General features: G+C 44.7%; 1 protein-coding gene across 1 annotated transcript; it reads right to left on the reverse strand.

The window, feature by feature from the left end:
- Positions 1-1410: 1410 nt before the first annotated feature.
- evi5l (ecotropic viral integration site 5 like) lies at positions 1411-17346 on the reverse strand (the record flags this gene model as incomplete). Its single annotated transcript, XM_079220330.1, has 19 exons — positions 1411-1728; positions 4331-4426; positions 4602-4697; positions 5164-5310; positions 5602-5772; positions 5880-6020; positions 6850-6966; positions 10347-10487; positions 11226-11258; positions 11702-11755; positions 11917-11977; positions 12162-12259; positions 13140-13229; positions 13336-13479; positions 13639-13764; positions 14028-14102; positions 14605-14829; positions 16210-16399; positions 17111-17346. 19 exons carry the CDS (start codon positions 17344-17346, stop codon positions 1411-1413), a joined length of 2559 nt encoding a protein of 852 aa, XP_079076456.1.
- Between the last annotated feature and the right edge of the window lie 345 nt (positions 17347-17691).

The raw sequence follows: 17691 nt of genomic DNA on the forward strand, positions 1-17691 counted from the left end.
CTTAAATGGTGTAAAAACAAGTTCATGTGCTGGATTTCTTTCCGTGACTTGACACAGGAAGTCACTGTGGGCTAAGCTAACTATCTACCGGTTGTAGCTTCATGTTTAACAGATAGAGGAGAAAATTCTCGATCTTCTCATGTAGTTCTCCGCAGGAGAGCAAATGAAAGTCCTGCAACGCCAAAGGGTTCCTCTAGCTCGCACATAAACAATGATCCTGCTCGGTTTGGAAGAAAATGGTCCCCATCATCGCTGAATGTTAAGAATCTCCAGGTTAGGAAGCCGGTCAAACTGCTCAGTCTGCGCCGAGTTAACAGGAGGTTGCATGTTCACCTCACAAAGATTTAAAAAATAATAAAAAAACAGAAAGAAACAAAAGAATGGGAAAAGTAAATCCAAAATCATAGCAGCACATTTCCGTCTCTGAAACACTCGGGTGTCACAGTAAACCTGTAACAGGCGACTAGTTGGCACAAAGGACGGTGTCGAAAGTTTGGCCTCTGTCGGTATCTCTACACTCCTATAGTTTCATATAGATATATAAAATATATTAAAAAATATCAAAATAAATTACAACATATAAATAATAATAATTAAAAAAACATTTGGCAACATCGAGTTTCTTCCTTCCTTCCTTGTTCTCTGGGTTATGGTGAACATGTTTTTTTAACATGACCTGTTGCATTAACTCGCTTGGCGTCACACATGTTTAGTATGTTAAAGTAACACAATAATGAATGCCATCTTGTGATCTCTCTCATGGGTACGTATTCCTACACTGCATCTCTCTGTCTCCTCATACTCACCACCTGTTTTCTTTTCAACACTTGTTCTACTGAGAGGTAAATGGATGGCTGATATACGTTTTTCTTTTCTTGTGCGTTTCTTCCCAATGAGAGGTTAAAAAGGGAAAAGAGAGGATATTTAACTCTGAACCAGTCAGGAAGGAGAGTCGTATCAGGGTAGACAGAGCATACAGTGTGTCAAGCGTCTGTCACTTTTAGGAGAGAGTTATTTTCTGTCTACCCAGGTTTCACTCATCGTCGCAGGTCCCGTGGTAGACGGCGAGCAGCGAGAGGCAACAAGAGTCTTGCTGGTCCAGCGTCAGTCCTTTTTGTTGTGTTGCGTGACGCATCTTTGCGTTTGGATTGTTGTTGTTGCCTCCCGGTCGGGGAAAAAACGCAGGATGGGACAGTGTGGGGGGAACAAGGTGGAGAAGACAACATGAGTGGTGGCCAGGGGTCCAATCAATGTCGCTATCAAGTTAAAAGGTAAACACTGGAAAAGCCGTGGAGGACTGGATTGGATGATACAGCCCCAGTTTACAGTAGCAGTCCCGTCCTGTAGAGCTCCAGCGTCTCTTTAGCTGAAACTAATCCAATGAAACCCTCACACCCTTCTCTCCAGGTCTCAGTTGTCCAGGGCCTCCGCGCACACCATGCCGCCATACAGCTGCTGTGGGTCCGGATGCGTCAGAGACCGCTCCTCTGCCTCGCTGTCCGTGCTGCCCTCGCTGTCGAGGCGGGCAGACGGGTGACACGGGCCGGACAGGCTGGGGTAAAGGGCGTTTGGAGGCAGCGGGCTGGGGAGGAGGTCCTCGTCTGAGCTCAGATAGTCTCCCTCAGCGGAGGCCGGGCTGGCCAGACACAGATCCTGGTAGTTGGTACTTCCTCCTCCGCTGCTGACCCTGTGGCTGGAGGCCGCCTTCTGCCCTCGCATCTGCCTGACCTGAACACAAAGAGGAAGGCTTTACTTTTGGCAACATAAACAATGCGTTCGTTACCCGTCTGTGGCACTTAACCTATTCATTCCCCACGGAAAGTTTTTCAAAATTAAAATCGTGTAATACACAGTTGGTGCTTTAGTGAGTATTTCCAGCAGCACGACAATGTATGTGCGATCCGGTCAAAGTAAGCTAAAAGTGCCCACGTTCACTGTAATGAACATGTCGTCAGATGTAACGTGTGGCTCACCGATGTGCTTTTAAAAGCTTTCGGACAACGATGGAGCTCTACGGCGCACACAGGGGAATACGTTGGAACAGGCTTTTTATTATCAATACTATCATTTATTCCCAGCAAAACATCTGCCCCATCCGTAATGATGACAGTGATATGACTGCATCTGCCATGTATCCATGCAGTGTGCAGCATTAGACTGTCTGTGTTTCTCACCCTAAAGGTACACTGTACTGTGTTGATGTTTTAAACACAACAGCAGCTCTCAGTTGACTTGCTAAACATCATTAGGGGAATGTAATACTTGAGTACATAACAGTAACAGGTTCAATAAGTCAATAAAATGTGTTAAATCGGTTACATGAGCCCTTTGCAAAAGCATTAAATGTCAGGTGCTGGGACTTTTTGGTCAACAGGTTGTTGAGTGTGAAAAGCCCCCCCCCCCCCCCCCAGTGAAACCCACTGACCTGAATCCTTCTTACAATTTGAGGTTGTGCAAACAGGGCAGAGGGGTCTGTACAGCTAAAGCTGAGCACCGGTGGTCTCCCACCTGCCTCTACTCTCAGGTGGGAGACCTAGATAACAAATTTAAAAAAAAGAAAAGAAAAATCAAAACTCAAAGTGTGCGTTTGCGTGTTGCTGCTATCCAGCTGTCAGATCACAGAGGTTGTTCTGCCAGTTTGCTCTACGGCTGCATGCTGTCTGCGTGTTAACCTTGCGTGTACCACAGTGACTCATGACAAATCTCAGAGGTTTTTGTTTCCCCCTATCACACACACTCGGGCGCTCTGCAGGGCAGAGGGGAGGGGAAACCGGTGGTTAACCAATGGAAATGTTTTGACTGCTCGTCAAACTACAGCAAAGAAGAAAGAACACAAGCCCTTTTCTAGACAGTTTGTTTTTGCAATATAAGCAGATTAATTCATATCAGTGTCACATCGTGAGGCGTGAAACCATCTACGTTAAGTAGAATCTGTCATCATGTATCATCACTGTTATTATGACTCAACCGTAAGGGTTTACTGAGATTTCTCTGAAGGGTTCACTGCTTCCTCGGCTGTACGCACGCAAGTTTCGGTCTCATTTAAAAAAATACTGCTTTGAGAAAAAGAAAAGGTGGGGAAAATAGAAGAAAAGAGAGGAGCAGTAAAGGGCAGGGCAGTCTCATCCCGCCCCCTCACCTAAAAGTTTAAACACTTCCCTCCTAGTCACGCACTGCAACTCTCTGAATGAACAAGCCCAGAGTGTTTGTTTGGCGAAAAACCTTTGAGTCTCCAAAACAGAGGGGTGGCGGGGCCTTCATAAGCTCGAGAGGTCATTGAATTATAATCGACCCATGAAGCTGTGGAAATAAAAAAAACTGGAGTTGTCCTCATGTTTTAGCCCGACAGCAACAGAGTGGGTAAAACTACAGCACGGCTGCGGAAAAAGAAGCAGCAGCAATCTTCTGAACGTCACGCACACTTGTTCCATCTTTCAGGAATTAATGTTCACTGTGATGAGAATGCAGCAGTGGTCTCCTCGTCACGAGAGAGACATCAACACAACTGAGTGGGCGCATCTGGGTGGAAGTGGTGTTGTGTAGATGTACAAGATTCTTCTGTGGTGACTGGCGAGGCTGCATGTATCCATATACATGCAGCCTCGCCAGTCACCACAGAGTCGTTTCAAGTCGGCGCACCATTTTTAAGCAGAACTCCGTCAACAAAAATCATATTGTCAACATTATTGTTAATTACGCGAGCATCGAAGATAAACATATCCATAGTTGCCGGAAGCAAACAAGAAACATTTAGAGACTGAACTACATTTTTCTTTAGATTTTAGACACCTGGTTCCAGACCTCCGAATCTCCGCAAGCTGAAACATTCAAACGGGTCTTTTGTTGGGATTTTTAGCGGCTGCATCCGCATGGAGAAACAACCGACCAATCAGAACTCAGTAGATGGGATTAAAGCCGCTTTCACGAGCCAACATTTGGTTCGCTTTGATCGTACTCTGGTGCCAAAACAATCGGTTTCCAAGTAAATCTGAGAGCGGTTGGATTGCAGGGAGAACAAAATCGGTTCCAAATTCAGACGAGGAAGACAAATTCCTTCATGCACGCCGTTCTGCAAATCGTTTGTGTTTAGTTCGGTCTGCTTTAATATGTGCACTGTGAAACCAAACCAGACTAAGTAGAAAACACAAATCGGAACTTTGGACATTGGATGATGAATTCTGTTTCTTTACGGTGGGTTAAAAGCGATTCTTTAAAGAAAGCCTATTGCAGTTCATTTCGACGTAATATTTCAAAAGCAACATGTGGCACAATGTTTTGCCGTTAATTATCATGAAATGAAATCCAGTAAACGGTGCCGTTGGGTGCCAACCTCGTTCTTGAGCTCAGCGATCTGGTCCCGCAGCTCGTTTACGTACTGTCTGGAGTCTGAGTGGTTCAGCTGGCCCTGGATCAGCCCTTCCTCCTTCTGGAAAACACATTTCACACGCTGAGGGTTAAAGTCACAGGTTCTTTATTGTTACAATGTCTCTGAATCGATCATCCGCATACAGACGTCAACATCTACAAGCACACATTTTAGGTACGCACAATCCTTGCAGGCATGAAAGTACACAAACACACACAGACACAGACACACACACCTGTATCTCAAGATCAGCAATCTTCTGTCTGAGTTCAGCCATGGCAGCCATACTGTCTGCTTCCCTCAGTCGCACCGCCATCACCTCCTCTTTGTTCTGCATTGTGTGAGGGGAGAGAGAAGACGCCATGTAGATGACAGCAATATTTTGGAATTCAGTGATGGATTCAACAGCCTCTCTCCCTCCATCTCCCGCCTGCTCTGTCCTCCATCTCTCACTCCAGGCCTTCTTCAATGACTCTGACTTTAAATTTTGTCATATCCAGAAGAGGACAGACTCATTTCTCTGCCATTTTCTACTTCTGTTCTATCTATCTGGTCCTCCCTTCTTTCCATCCCTCTCTGTCGGCCCATATGCTTCGACTCCTCCTCCTCCCCCCCCCGCTTTGTCTTCATTCCTTGCTGTATTTCTTAATGTCTCACTACGGTATGTAAATATCTTTTACGATTCATTAAGCTGGACCAGGAACATTGTGCTCTCCCCATCCATTCTTCCTGTTCCTTCTCTCCCCTCCTGCTAACTCATTTTCCTTTCTCTCTCCATGTCTCTTCTCCGTACACACCTTGCAGTCGGACTCTGCCTGCTTCCTTTTCATCTCGTTGAGCTGGACCTGGAGAGCTTTGTTCTGATTGCCCAGCATCTGGAGCCGGTCCTGCAGGGCGGAGCGTTCCTGGTCGTTGCGCCCAATGAGCTTGCTGTGGATCTGGTTCTGTAGTCAGGGAAGTCAAATGGGGGAGGGTGAGGAGGGCTGCAACAAAGTTCTTGTTTTCCTCATTAAAATGGTTGCTTTTGATCCTGATAAATAACAGCAGTGAATTATTTAGTCTGTGAGATGTAAGATCAGAGCCTAAAGGTGACATCTTGGAATGACTTGTGGGCTGACCAACAGTCCAAATCCAAAGTGAAGATGGAATCAGCGAATAATGGTAAAAGACATACATACATACATACATACATACGACTGGCCTTGTGCATCCCCAAAAATGACCCACAGACTGACCTGGCTCTCCAGCTGCAGAGCTTTGAGTTTGACCTCACGGAGCTCAGCCTGAGCCTGGGCTTCCCTCAGGCGGACCGTCATCAGCTTGTCCTGCAGCTCGTTCATGGCGTTCTTCTTCGGGGACTCCTTCCAGTGGCCGCCACCCGTGCTGCTGCCGCGGGACATGTGGTGCTGCGGAAATCACAGAGTGTAGCACAGGTTTGTAGCTCTCCTGCCACTGCGCGCACACACACAGGTAGATAATGAACAAAACGACAGCAGGTGTGTGTGTTTGTTACCTGCCAGCGCTGGTTGAGCTCAGTGACGGAGTCCTGCATCTCTTTGAACGAGTGCAGCGTCTCCAGCTCCCTCAGCTTCATCTGCTTCAGCTCCTCCTGCAGAGCCGCCATGTTGTTCTCATCGGGCAGACACGTGCTTCTCTGGATGAGAGAACGATGTTTACAGTTTAAAAAACAACTAACTAACTGGTCTCCTGCCATAACAACGGCTCTGTGAGGCTCTACTACTACCACAATAACTAATGTCAAGCCAGTATAGTCCTTGCCAAACATTACCATGTATCTTCACTTATGTCAGTGTGTCAGCAAGCTAATGTCTGCTAATTAGCACTAAACAAAGTACACTTGAGGCCGATTGGAATGACATTAGTTGTGCACGTGTCTGGTCACAAACTTTTGACCCAATGATGACGATACATGACTAAAGGGTCAGTTTTTTACAATTCATCCCCACGGGGGAAATTAATGTCTGCAACACATTTCATGGCGATCCATTCATTCACGGGAGATTTTACTCAAAACCACAGATAACCTGTTGTAAAGCCAGGACATCACCAAATACTATATTTAAACCGGTAGTTCAAATATCAGTCTGGACCAAAGTGGTGGACCGACCAACTGACATGACAGACACAGTTTCTGGAATATAAAATAGTTAAAAGAAATTCTAAGAAGCAGAGGCCCATTTCCTTTTTCTATCTTTCAGTTTTACGTGACAGTAAAATCATCATCAGGGGGAAGCAGAGCTGTTGTGTCTCAACACCTTGTGAAGTAAAACCGAAAGCTTTAAATGTCACACAGGCCGTTGTTCGGAGTAACTTCAACACTTGAGTGCCTTCGGCGACTTCGCAGCAAGATGCTGTTTGACACGTTCGCAGCTGCACATGCCTGCTGTCTCCGCTCATCTTTCACTCTCACACACACACACACACACACACACACACACACACACACGTGTCTGTTAGGTCACCTTCTCCAGGTCCAGGACCTTGTCTTGCATTTCCTTCATCGCTCCCAGCAGTTCGGCCTCGCGCAGCTTGGACTGCTCCAGCTGGGTTTGCAGATTGCTCACAAACTGCTCCGAGTACTGAAACAAACATCGCTGGTGTTACAAAACCGACACGGTGTGACATGATTGTGTTGGCATACAGATATTTACTCACTACTGGGAACATTAGATGGATGAGTGATCGACTGGCCTCGTTTGTTTTGTGATTGTCGTATGCAGCCTAGTTGTCGACGGTGGAGTCGTCACGACTGGGAGTTCAGCTTTTAACCACAGAGCGTCAATAGTTGCGAGTTCTGCCACAAGCTGCTGCTGTATCTCTTTCTTTCCTTTGCCTTTCTTCCGCTGGTGCTAATTGAGTATTCACACACTGCCACGCACTCCTAGATCCTTGAGTGACATTGGAGAAAAGGTTTTCTACATTCGCGGAAGGCAGCAGGAAACTTGCAGCAATACATTTGACGCTGCAGCCACAAAGACAAACAAGAGCTGTTGTGTTATTCCTCATTTCTGTCAAAAATGGTAAACTGTTCAAACTGTTTTAAACCGTCTCAGCTGACTTTAAATGTCTGCATTGTAACCAAACTTCAGAATATCTCAATGAACAAAATGGAGTTGGTATAAAGCTTCCCCACTGACTCAGAGTGATGTCAGCAAATAGAAAGCTACTGTACACCTTCATGTCACCACATCAAAGCAGAGAGAAGGCTGAGTGGAAAGATACTTTCCTACGAGGCAAAATACAAAAGCTTGAAATATGGCAAGTACATAGCGTGCGTAAAAGTCTGTGATTTGTCATTTTGTGCGTTTCAGTGTTGGTAATCAAAGAGCACAGCGAGCGTCTGGAGGTGTGTGAACTCTGGTGGGTGATGAATGCCAGCAATCTGAGCTGGAATTAAATCACCCTTTTTTTATTTTGTCACACAGGAGAGTGTAATTTGCTGACATGACTGAGTTGTAATTGGTAATCTCTCATAAAGACTGCCGGTCAGGCTCGGTTTTTGTCGAGGTCATCAAAGTGGTGGTCGGGCTGTAGACTGTATATAACGACGACAGCCATGGCGCTTTGAAGCCTTGCGCTCGGCATTTTGCTCGTCGCCATCTTGTTTTGCAACCACAAGTGACACGAGAGGGTGGAGCCAAGTGCAAAAAAACCCCTCTAAATAAGACATTTGTAGGTGACAGTCGAAACACTTTGAAAAGGTTAAAGTTGTACGATGAAAGCGCTGATAACTCCGTGGTAGCAACCTGTCAATCAAAGGTAGCCCCGCCCTAAAGCATATTCTGCATAATGGTCCATTTTACTCTAAACAGGACCATCATTTACAAAATGAACATCCTGCTGTATTAAAGACTTGAAACTAGTGATTTAGACCATAAACTGTTTACATGTGTAACTGTAAACATGTTTAATAAATCACGTGAGAAGTAATTTTCTCACACTTCTTTTTAAACCAGAGGAGTCGCCCCAAATGGCTATTAGAAATAATTTTGTGTTTCAAAGTCAAGTGATGGAGAGTTTTCAAATTCTATAAAAAGTAACCATACTACAGTCGAAAAATAAGTATTACTAGCTACATTTAATGGAAGTGTCAGAAATAAAAGTACTCAATGCATCCTCTGAACTGCAGTGGTGTAGAAGAAAGTACCTCAAACTTTTACTTAAGTACAGTACAAGTACTTCTCTTATTGCAAATGTATCGATCATAAACTAGCACCGATAAGATAATAAATTGGTGATCAAGTATTTAATGTATGTTTTCAACCTTTTCGGTCTTCATCAGGTCGTACACATTGCAGTCTTTATGCATTTAGACAGCTGCAAGTTTCATTGTTTGAGGTTGAATTTATTGACCTTTTTCTGGTCGAACCCTTCCAACAATTTCGGTGACAGTAAGCGCATTTCAATCCAGCGGAAAAAAAAACTAACAAACTGTTCTGACACTGACGAACTGCGTCGGTCTCAGGGTGGTGAGCTTTGCAGCAGTTTATGATTAAATCGCTCATTTCCTCCATGAGACATGACTGGCAGTCATAAATGAACCGAGCTGCTCTCGATTCCTAATGAGGAGTCGGTCCACACGCCCCGCACACAGGGGATCTGAATAACCTTCTACTCGTGTTGTTTCCTTTTGTTGTATCATAGCTGCCATCTTTAGGCACCTTCAGTATACATTTCTATGACAATCATCTTTTCTCAGACATTTTCTTGATGTGAAAATCTTAGTGTTTTGTTTTAATGGTCCCTACAGGTGATGATACATTTAAATCACAGACCCACAAAGACTCTTTACAAACTACAAAATAGTCAAGTAAATGGCACTGTAAGGTAATGTGTTTCTATCATTTCTTTGCAACTTAAAATGTATTCAATCATTTTAGAAAGTAAATGTCTCAATCTGTAACAGTTGGTCCACTGCTGTGTGTCGGACCTGAACATGCTCAAACGGGTCGTATTTTGTGCTGGCTGGTGTTGCACAAATTTCAACTTCTACAAATTCACGGAAATAAGTCAATTCAAGTCTCTGGCTGCTCTGAATCCGATATACAGTAAGACTAACTGAATGCTTTAAGTAGGCGGCAGCCTCCGGGTCTAAAAAGTAAAGCCAATGTTGAAGAGCCTTAAACCTGCATTCTCTCTAATGGCCAGCAGGAGGCGACCACTCTGTTGCAAAAAGGAGTCTGATTGTAGAGAAGTCTATGAAGTTGATCTATAGTAAACATGAGTTTATTGTCTCAATGGTTGGTTTCAAATCTTCAATACAGCCTGATGGTCATTTAGTCAATGATGGTCCCACTGAGAGTAAAACAGACGATATCTTGTGATCGACAGGTTGCTACCACAACGTTGTCCGGTCTGGGCGTCGTCTGTCTGCGTTTGTCTTACAGCTTTAACCCTTTCACAGTCCATGAAGGTTTATTGTAAGTCGCCTATAAAACGATGGCGTGTTTATATTCTTTTAAACCAATCGCAATCGACTAAAAACCCTGACACATCAAATAATATTCAGAAAGTGTCTAGTGGACGTTTAGTCCAACATTTAAAAAGATGACATATGTTTTGTATCACATTTGATTCAGGCATATTTAGCAATGTATTGATCACAATAATGTTTATTTTTTAGAAACAATTATAAATTATGTCTTTTGGAACATTTCAGTTGGTTTGGTTCTCATGTTTCCCCAAACTGGAACCTTTTTATTTCACATTGTAGGCAAAACAACTGGTTCTGTCCTTGTTCAGGCCAGGACGGACTTTACATTACAACACAGTAACTTTTTGCCATCTAAAAGTAAACGACAAACAAATGATTGTTTACTCTGAATTTATTTGTATCCGATGCAACAGGTCTTTGAGGAAAGTGTTATTCACGTTAATGACATAGGTCTCTGAAATGAAAGCTAAGACGGTTGCCCCGTCGGTTTCCCCCACAGCGTTTGTGCACGGACTGTGGGTTTACCTGATGTTGCTGCAGCTCTCTGATGGTGTCCAGCGCTTTCTCCAGGCTCTCGCTGGCTGTGTTGCAATGCTGCCTCGCCACCGCCAGCTCCCGCTTGATCACGTAGTTCTCCTCCGCTTCCTGCGCCCTCGTCACCTGACCCTGAAACAGCACGCCCGGAGGGTCAAGATCAGCCGAGTTTCAACTCAGAAAAAGGCAGACTATTTACCAGTGCTGGGGAAAAAGGGGGTCGTTCTGGGCATCCAGGGGACGTTGTCACGCTTAAGGTGCTGCATGGTGCATAGCGGATACAGCCCTGAAGGAATAGTTTGACATTTGGGAAATTTGCATATTTGCTTTCCTGCAGAGAGCCGGTCGAGGAGATTGATACCCTTCTCATAGTCGTCTGGTAAATACAAAGCTACAGCTAGCAGCTGGTTAGCATAGCTTTGCATGAAGACTGTTTCCAGTATTTATGCTAAGCTAAGCTCCCCTTATGGTAGCTTCATATTTAGTGTACACAAGAGACTTCTTATCTAACTCAAGAAAACAAATGAGCACTTTTCCCAAAATGTCTAACTACACACAGGGTATTTCATTCACATTTGGTGGTGTATTGAAAATGAGTCACAATAATAGTAGTAATAGTTATACACCGTCAAAAGCCACATGCAGGGATGGTACAACCTCATTAGACCGTGTTAGAATCTATGATGGATAAACTTGACATGCACTCAGGGTTACAGGACGGTCTTGTGATATTCAACAATATCCTTTCATGCACTTTTGGCAGGTAGAGGTTAAGAGGAGGGAGAGAAGCAGTGCAGGAGCGCAGAAAGAGGAAGAGGAGGGCGCGAGTAGGTCAGAGGGTCAGTGGGAGAGTGGTTGACAGTACTCTACCTGTATCAGCCGGTCTGCCAGAGCAGCACTCTCCTACAACGCAGCGGTGGGGAGGAAGAAGAGGGTGAAAAAATAAATAGATGAAAGAGAGAGAGAGTGAAAGACCATGGGACACCAGGGAGGATAAACCACAACAAAGCCCAAGAGGAAGAAACGGGACCACAGGTTTGAGGAATTGTTTGAAAAAACAGAAGAGAAGCGTGTGAAGAAAAAAGAGGCAGCAGTGAGATCACTCAGGGAAAAATAAAGTGTTTCAGAGAGGAGGAGATTGAAAACTGAAGACACGCACACTCCTCAGAAGGAGAAAAAAAGAACTTGCAAATTGAAACCCGCAGCGTTATCTCGTGTTGAACTAGATCTAATCGAAACCTGAAGAGTCCTGCGCTGAGCAATCTGGCCGTTTCGTGTCAATGACGCCACACAGACCTGATGTATTTTAGCATTTAGATAAGCCGGAATCTGAACCCATCTCTTACCTTCTCCAGAGTCTCAATCCTCTGCTTCAGTAGACGGTTTTCTGTGCGTAACCTCTGAAAAGAGAGCAATGTGGGAGAGAGGGGAAGATCAATATATATATATATATATATATATATATATATATATATATCTATCATTAATTATGTTTTTAATCCTACTAAAGGTGTTTATTGTAATATCCACATAATGCACACACAGCTGAGTAGACACACACCTTGATCTCAATTTGTTCTTCCATTTCCTTGTTCTTGATCGTGGTATATTCTTTCTCAAGTCTGGTAAAAGACAATAACACAGGATTATGCAATGTTACGTAACATAAATGTGTGTTTTTGTAAAGAATACTCGGGCTGCGGCACTTTGTTGTTTGGTGCAATTTGAATTGCTGAGCAAAAAGCTCAGCACTAGTGAGACAGGAGTACAAATCCTACTGGTAAGGAGAGTAATGAGCGTTCTTACTTCTTCATCCTCTTGGGGTTGTACTTGACCTGGTAGGCCCGGAGGATCAGCTTGTCTGTGCAGCTGTCGAACTGGTGCGGGATCACCTTCTGGAAATACTGGCAGACCCGGAGGGAACCACACACACACAAGATTAGTGAATGCGAGACAGATGCTCATTCATATTTCATGCAGAAGCAGGCCGGCACATTTTAGATTAGACGAGGAGGAGGAGCGTCTGCCCTGCATTCATTTCTGGAACTACGGTGGTTCTGATGAAATGAGGTTCATAGACAATAATGATCACGTATTCATTTATCTGAATACATTTTTTACTTAATACGTACTGTATTTTATTAACTGCATTTCATTAACTGTATGTTATGATACTTTACAACGTCAGTCATTTTTCAATCAAAACCCCCCTGAAGATTCGCTGTTTTTCTTTGTGATATATGACAAGGTGAATGTTTCGAGTTTGGACTTTTATATAATAAATAAAATGACCGACCATTTTACGGACAAACAGGTTCAATTAATCAAGGGAATGATTGACAGATGTATCAATGATGAGAGATTTATCAACGATGACAATAATTATAGGTAGTTGCCACCCTATTTTAATGAACCTCTGATTAGACTTCTGTCTGTTATTAGAGATCAGATAATTATAAACAGAAATCAAGAACTAGTTCTGCTATTTGGCGTGGAGTGCATCCAGAACATGAAACACAGTTTGGTTTTGGACAACATGCTTCACGAAGTGTAAAAATCAAGCCTATGCCAGTGTTTATTCTCAAATAAAACCCCATCACCCACCGAATGTGTCCTGGTTTCAGTTTGTTAATTAGAGAAACCACATGAAGCCTCTTTTAGTTTTTTAAATCTGTAGTTCAGGAAGCTTGCGTGCAAAAGGGAAAGCGCGACGTGGAGCCTCTAATCTGCACATGAAATTCATTTCTGCAGTAAAAGGAAGGAAAAAAATCTGCAGCCCCTTACCCCCGACATGCCCTCCATGTCCAGCTGGATGAGTTCAGTCTGGTTGTACTGCAGGATGGCCAGGCCCACGCGGAAGATAATCTCTAGGCCCTGCAGACATTTTTGTTACGCGAGTTCAGTGGACTGAAAGGTACAGATAAGCAAACCGAATATATACACAGTGAAACACATCTTCATGCCTCAAAATGTTTCCTACCTCATACATGAAGATATCGAAGATGCGCGTGGCGACAGGCAGCGGGAGGAAGGTGAGGAAGAGGGTGAGGAACCAGGACGAGGCATACATGGACGTGTGGAAACTCTGGGATCGAAAATGGACGTTCAGCTCTGGAAGTTGCTCCTGAGGAGAAGAAAAGAGAACGAGTTCAAGCCTCGAATAAGGTGCAAAAAAGAAAGTGATGCACTTAAGACACAAACAAATGCTTTGCTGCCCCTCTGTGGAGGAAAGCTGCGCTGAAAGCCTTGTGTTTGTGGATGGACACTCCTGCTTGCTCTGTACCTGCAGCAGATACTCAAACTGGTAGATGCAGAGGCCCAGCTCAGCCATGCTGGGTTTGAACAGCTCCCTCAGACGGTACTCCTGCATCAGGCGCACAAAGACACAAAACGCCTCTTCTTCGGGCATCTGGGAGGAGAGGGGTGAGTAAAGTTCCCTCATTAAACATTGCTTATGTTGAACAGTTTATTATACACTCTATATTTATACTTATATTTCACTTCTAAAGGCAACCTAATTGCCTTGCAACAATCCTGGTGCATAATCAACTGTTGGTGGTTGTAGCAATCAGAGACATCTAGCGGGACTATAAGTAACAATGAACCAAAAAACATACTAAACTGAGCCTTCAAGCCAAATATCCTCATTAAACAGGTGAAATACTTGATTACCTGCATAAGCAGCAGACCAACTATGAATGCGCTGCCTTGGCAGTAGCCCACCTCTCGATCCACCAGAGAGTATGCCTGAAACAAACACACACACATTACATTTGGGATGAAAAGTATTTATAGAACACAGCACAGATGACATCTGTAATCCAGAACATTCTGTTATGAAAGTCAGCAAAGGTCCCTTCATTTCCTGCCGAGCCACCAGGAAACAATGAGGTCAACGAGGTTTTCGGTCTGTTGGTCGGACAAAACAAGCAAAACAATTTCCCCCCCAAAATGATTGAAGAAATAATGAGACAGCCAATGGACTTGAGTTTAGTGCTATGAAAATAAATGTATTCATGAGAGGGTTCTGTTTGAATCTTTTCAAAGATACTGTTGGGGTTATTATCTTTGCCTTCATAAACATAATCTGGGCTGCAACCGCCACGTCGCTCACAGCTTGAATGCACGCCAAAGGCAACCACCATTTAACAAACGGTCCCAACACACGTACAAGCAAAAGACATTGATTCCAGCAGACACCAGTGTCACCTCGCTGAATACCCAGGCTGAGAGAGGCCGCAGTGCTCACCTTCATGACGTTGAAGAGGACCTCCTGTCCCAGGCTGTCCTGGCCTTTGAAGAACTCATGCTCGGGGTAGGTGCGGGCGATGTCTCTGCGGATGAGCTTCTCGCACGGGGACGACATCTTAAGCAGCTCGGAGTACTGGTTCTTCACCGGCATGTTGGTGGCATCGCCCAGCAGCTGCCAGGCGATGGCCCGGAAATGGTATGGGATGCCCTTCCTGATCAGCTCCTGGAGGGCAAAGAGGGAGAGACTTCATTTAACTTGCCAAATTTAGGATGAACAGTAGTGATGTGTCCTTTCGTGTGGAGGCTTCGATGCGCGTGTCGAGTAATCCAGGTAGATTTTGGTGAAGCGCGTATCGAGGCTTGTGTCGATGACGTATGCGGTGACGTTCGAAGCCTCGCGAGCCGGCCGCACCACGTGACCGATTCAGAAAATGGTTCGTGGGTTTGCCGTGAGATTTGAAATATAAGAGGCAGAGAAACTCAATGGATTTCCCCCTCCTCTCTGTACCCAGCTTCATGTGTGTCCGTGAAAGGGTATTTTATAAAGCAGGCAAAATACTCTCAAAAAGCCCAGCACTGTGGAAAAGTTCTTATTTTTACTTAAAAAATTGGACACATCAACATGGACATCAACAACGGAGCCGAGGATCGAAACACCGATCCTCTGACTGAAAGTCGGATATATCTAACCACTGACCCACAGTCACATCCCTCTCCCAATTTGTTTCGACTTTTGATTTTGACCCCGCCATTATTATATCATAAAGATAGACACAATATTAATAAGTTCATAATTGATGTATTGGCGTCACAAACATCATTTATTAAATTTAAAGCTTCACACACCAAAGCCATGGTGTCGTTATGATCACTCTGCTTGTTTTACATGTATTGTCCACTAGGTGGCGCAGTAGAGCAAATGAAGCTCCGTGAAGCTTCGGCCCATTAGCGAACCAATTGGATGGAAAGCTTCAATGCTTCAGGAAGCTTCATCTCGCCATCACTAATGAACAGAGTTCCCGACACCAGCCCACTGGTGCCTCGCGGCGGAGAGTGAGAACACTCAACCTGGGGGCCTTTTAGCCAATTTCCCCTAAGGAGCTCAGGTGTCCCCCCTCTGCTGACTACCCTGTCTGCCACGCCCACCTGCGCACCTGCAGGACAACGGCCAGTGGCAGAGAGGGTCGTCCCACTGTTCTCCTAATTTTGCCGTCTCTCCGCTCATCCATCTTCTCCTCCCCTGGGTTTCCTCTCGTCACCACAGGGCGCAGACGGACACGGGCGAAGAGAGAGAGGCGCGCCAGTGAAGTGCAACGTCAAGCCATCGGTGGAATCAGATTTAAATAGCAGGAGTGTCGACACGTGGAATCAGATTTAGACAGAGTTCAGGAAGGTTTTCCTAAATGGCCAACCAGCCTCTGCTTAAAATGGTGCAATGAGTCAGGGAGCCCTTCTTCTGTTTTGTTCCAGTAAGCAACATATGAAAATCACACAAGGAGGCCGATACCCGTCTTGTATACATGTTCTCTCTTTTAATTATGTTCAATGACTCGTTCGTCAGGAAGCCACATCTTTGTTTTTTTCGTCAATATCCAGTCCTCACCTTCAGGAGTTTGTCCTTCTTGCGTCTCCACTCGTCCAACTCGTTGACGATGCGGCCCCACAGGATCCAGGTGTCCTCCTCCAGGTGACACAGGTTGGAGGAGGCCGAGGAGCTGGACACCAGCGAGGAGCCGCTGTTGCGCCGCGAACCGCTCATCGACCGCATGGACTTGGAATCGGCCTCCAGCAGCCTGCATGAAGAGACAGTTCATGAAGACAGGGAAGCGCAGGAGCTTTCAAGACCAAAGTGGTCCGTGTCTAAACGCTGGAATATACAGAATTTAACTATTTCTCCAGAAATCACTGGGACCAAGGGCATCTGCATGTTATACTACATTATAGGACCAAATACACACTTTTAAATCTCAATCTTCTCGTGCTCGTGGACCGTCTTAGGTTTGTGCATCACTTTAAGTCTCACAAATATGTAGCGTTTTCTGATATTTTCATGTGCTCTTTAAAATTACTTAAAAAGGTAATCAATTGAGGATGGTAATATCAGTTGTTGCTATGTACAGCACAATATTTGGCATTTAATACAGAGAATCTATCGACCTGTAACACTATCGCCATTTCACAAACTCTCCCTGGAGATCATATTTTGTATCCCGATCATGAAGTTCCAATTATCTCCCGTATTAGACCATTGGATTAATTAGTTGCTGTTTTAACGCTACATTCAAACCTCATTATTTTATGAGCTTATGAGTCAAACTGTAAATACACATGCAAGTTGACCTCTTTGTCTCGTCTTTTAACAGGCTTGTGGAATGGACAATGGTTAATTGTTAGAAAGTCTAAACACACAACTACTCCTTCTGTATTACCTGTCTGAACCTGCTACGATACAACTATAACATCTTGTCTTGTTTTCACTCCAGCAGTAAAACTTGAGGTCTCACCTGTTCTGCTCCTCCAGTTTGGCCAGCAGCTCCAGTTCATCAGGACTCAAGTTCTCCGAGTCTGCCGGAGAGGCCGCCGGCGCCGACAACGCTGCATCGTGAGAAGAGGAGTCTGGGCTGAGCACAGGGCTGCCGGTTGATAGGGGGTCTGGGTCCATGCCGGATGGGGAAGAAGGGCACTCTAGCTGAGGGGGAGCCACACTGGAGCTCTCTTTCTCTGGGCTGGGTATAGACATGGCGGTGACGATGGGGGGGGGATGGGTGAAGCGGTGTGGAGGTAAGAGGGTCTTCCAGTCTGATTGGCCACCTGGCTGGCCGACGAGCCAATAGGATCAGAGGTCTTCAAACCTGTCATGGATTTAGAAAAGGGTCAATAAACTGACTGACCACAGATCAAGGAAGAAACAAAAAAAATGAGCAAAGCCTGTGGTTATTGTATCTTTTAAAATAAGAGCAACATACAACAATTTTCATCATGGATTAATCAGTATATATTTGTTTTGTCTAAACCCAAAGATTCTTAATTTCCAATTATATCAAAACAAAAAGATACCGGTGCCTGAACTGATCTTTATTGCCAA

The sequence above is a fragment of the Taurulus bubalis genome (assembly GCF_910589615.1).
Source record: "Taurulus bubalis genome assembly, chromosome: 6".
Lineage (NCBI taxonomy): Eukaryota > Metazoa > Chordata > Actinopteri > Perciformes > Cottidae > Taurulus > Taurulus bubalis.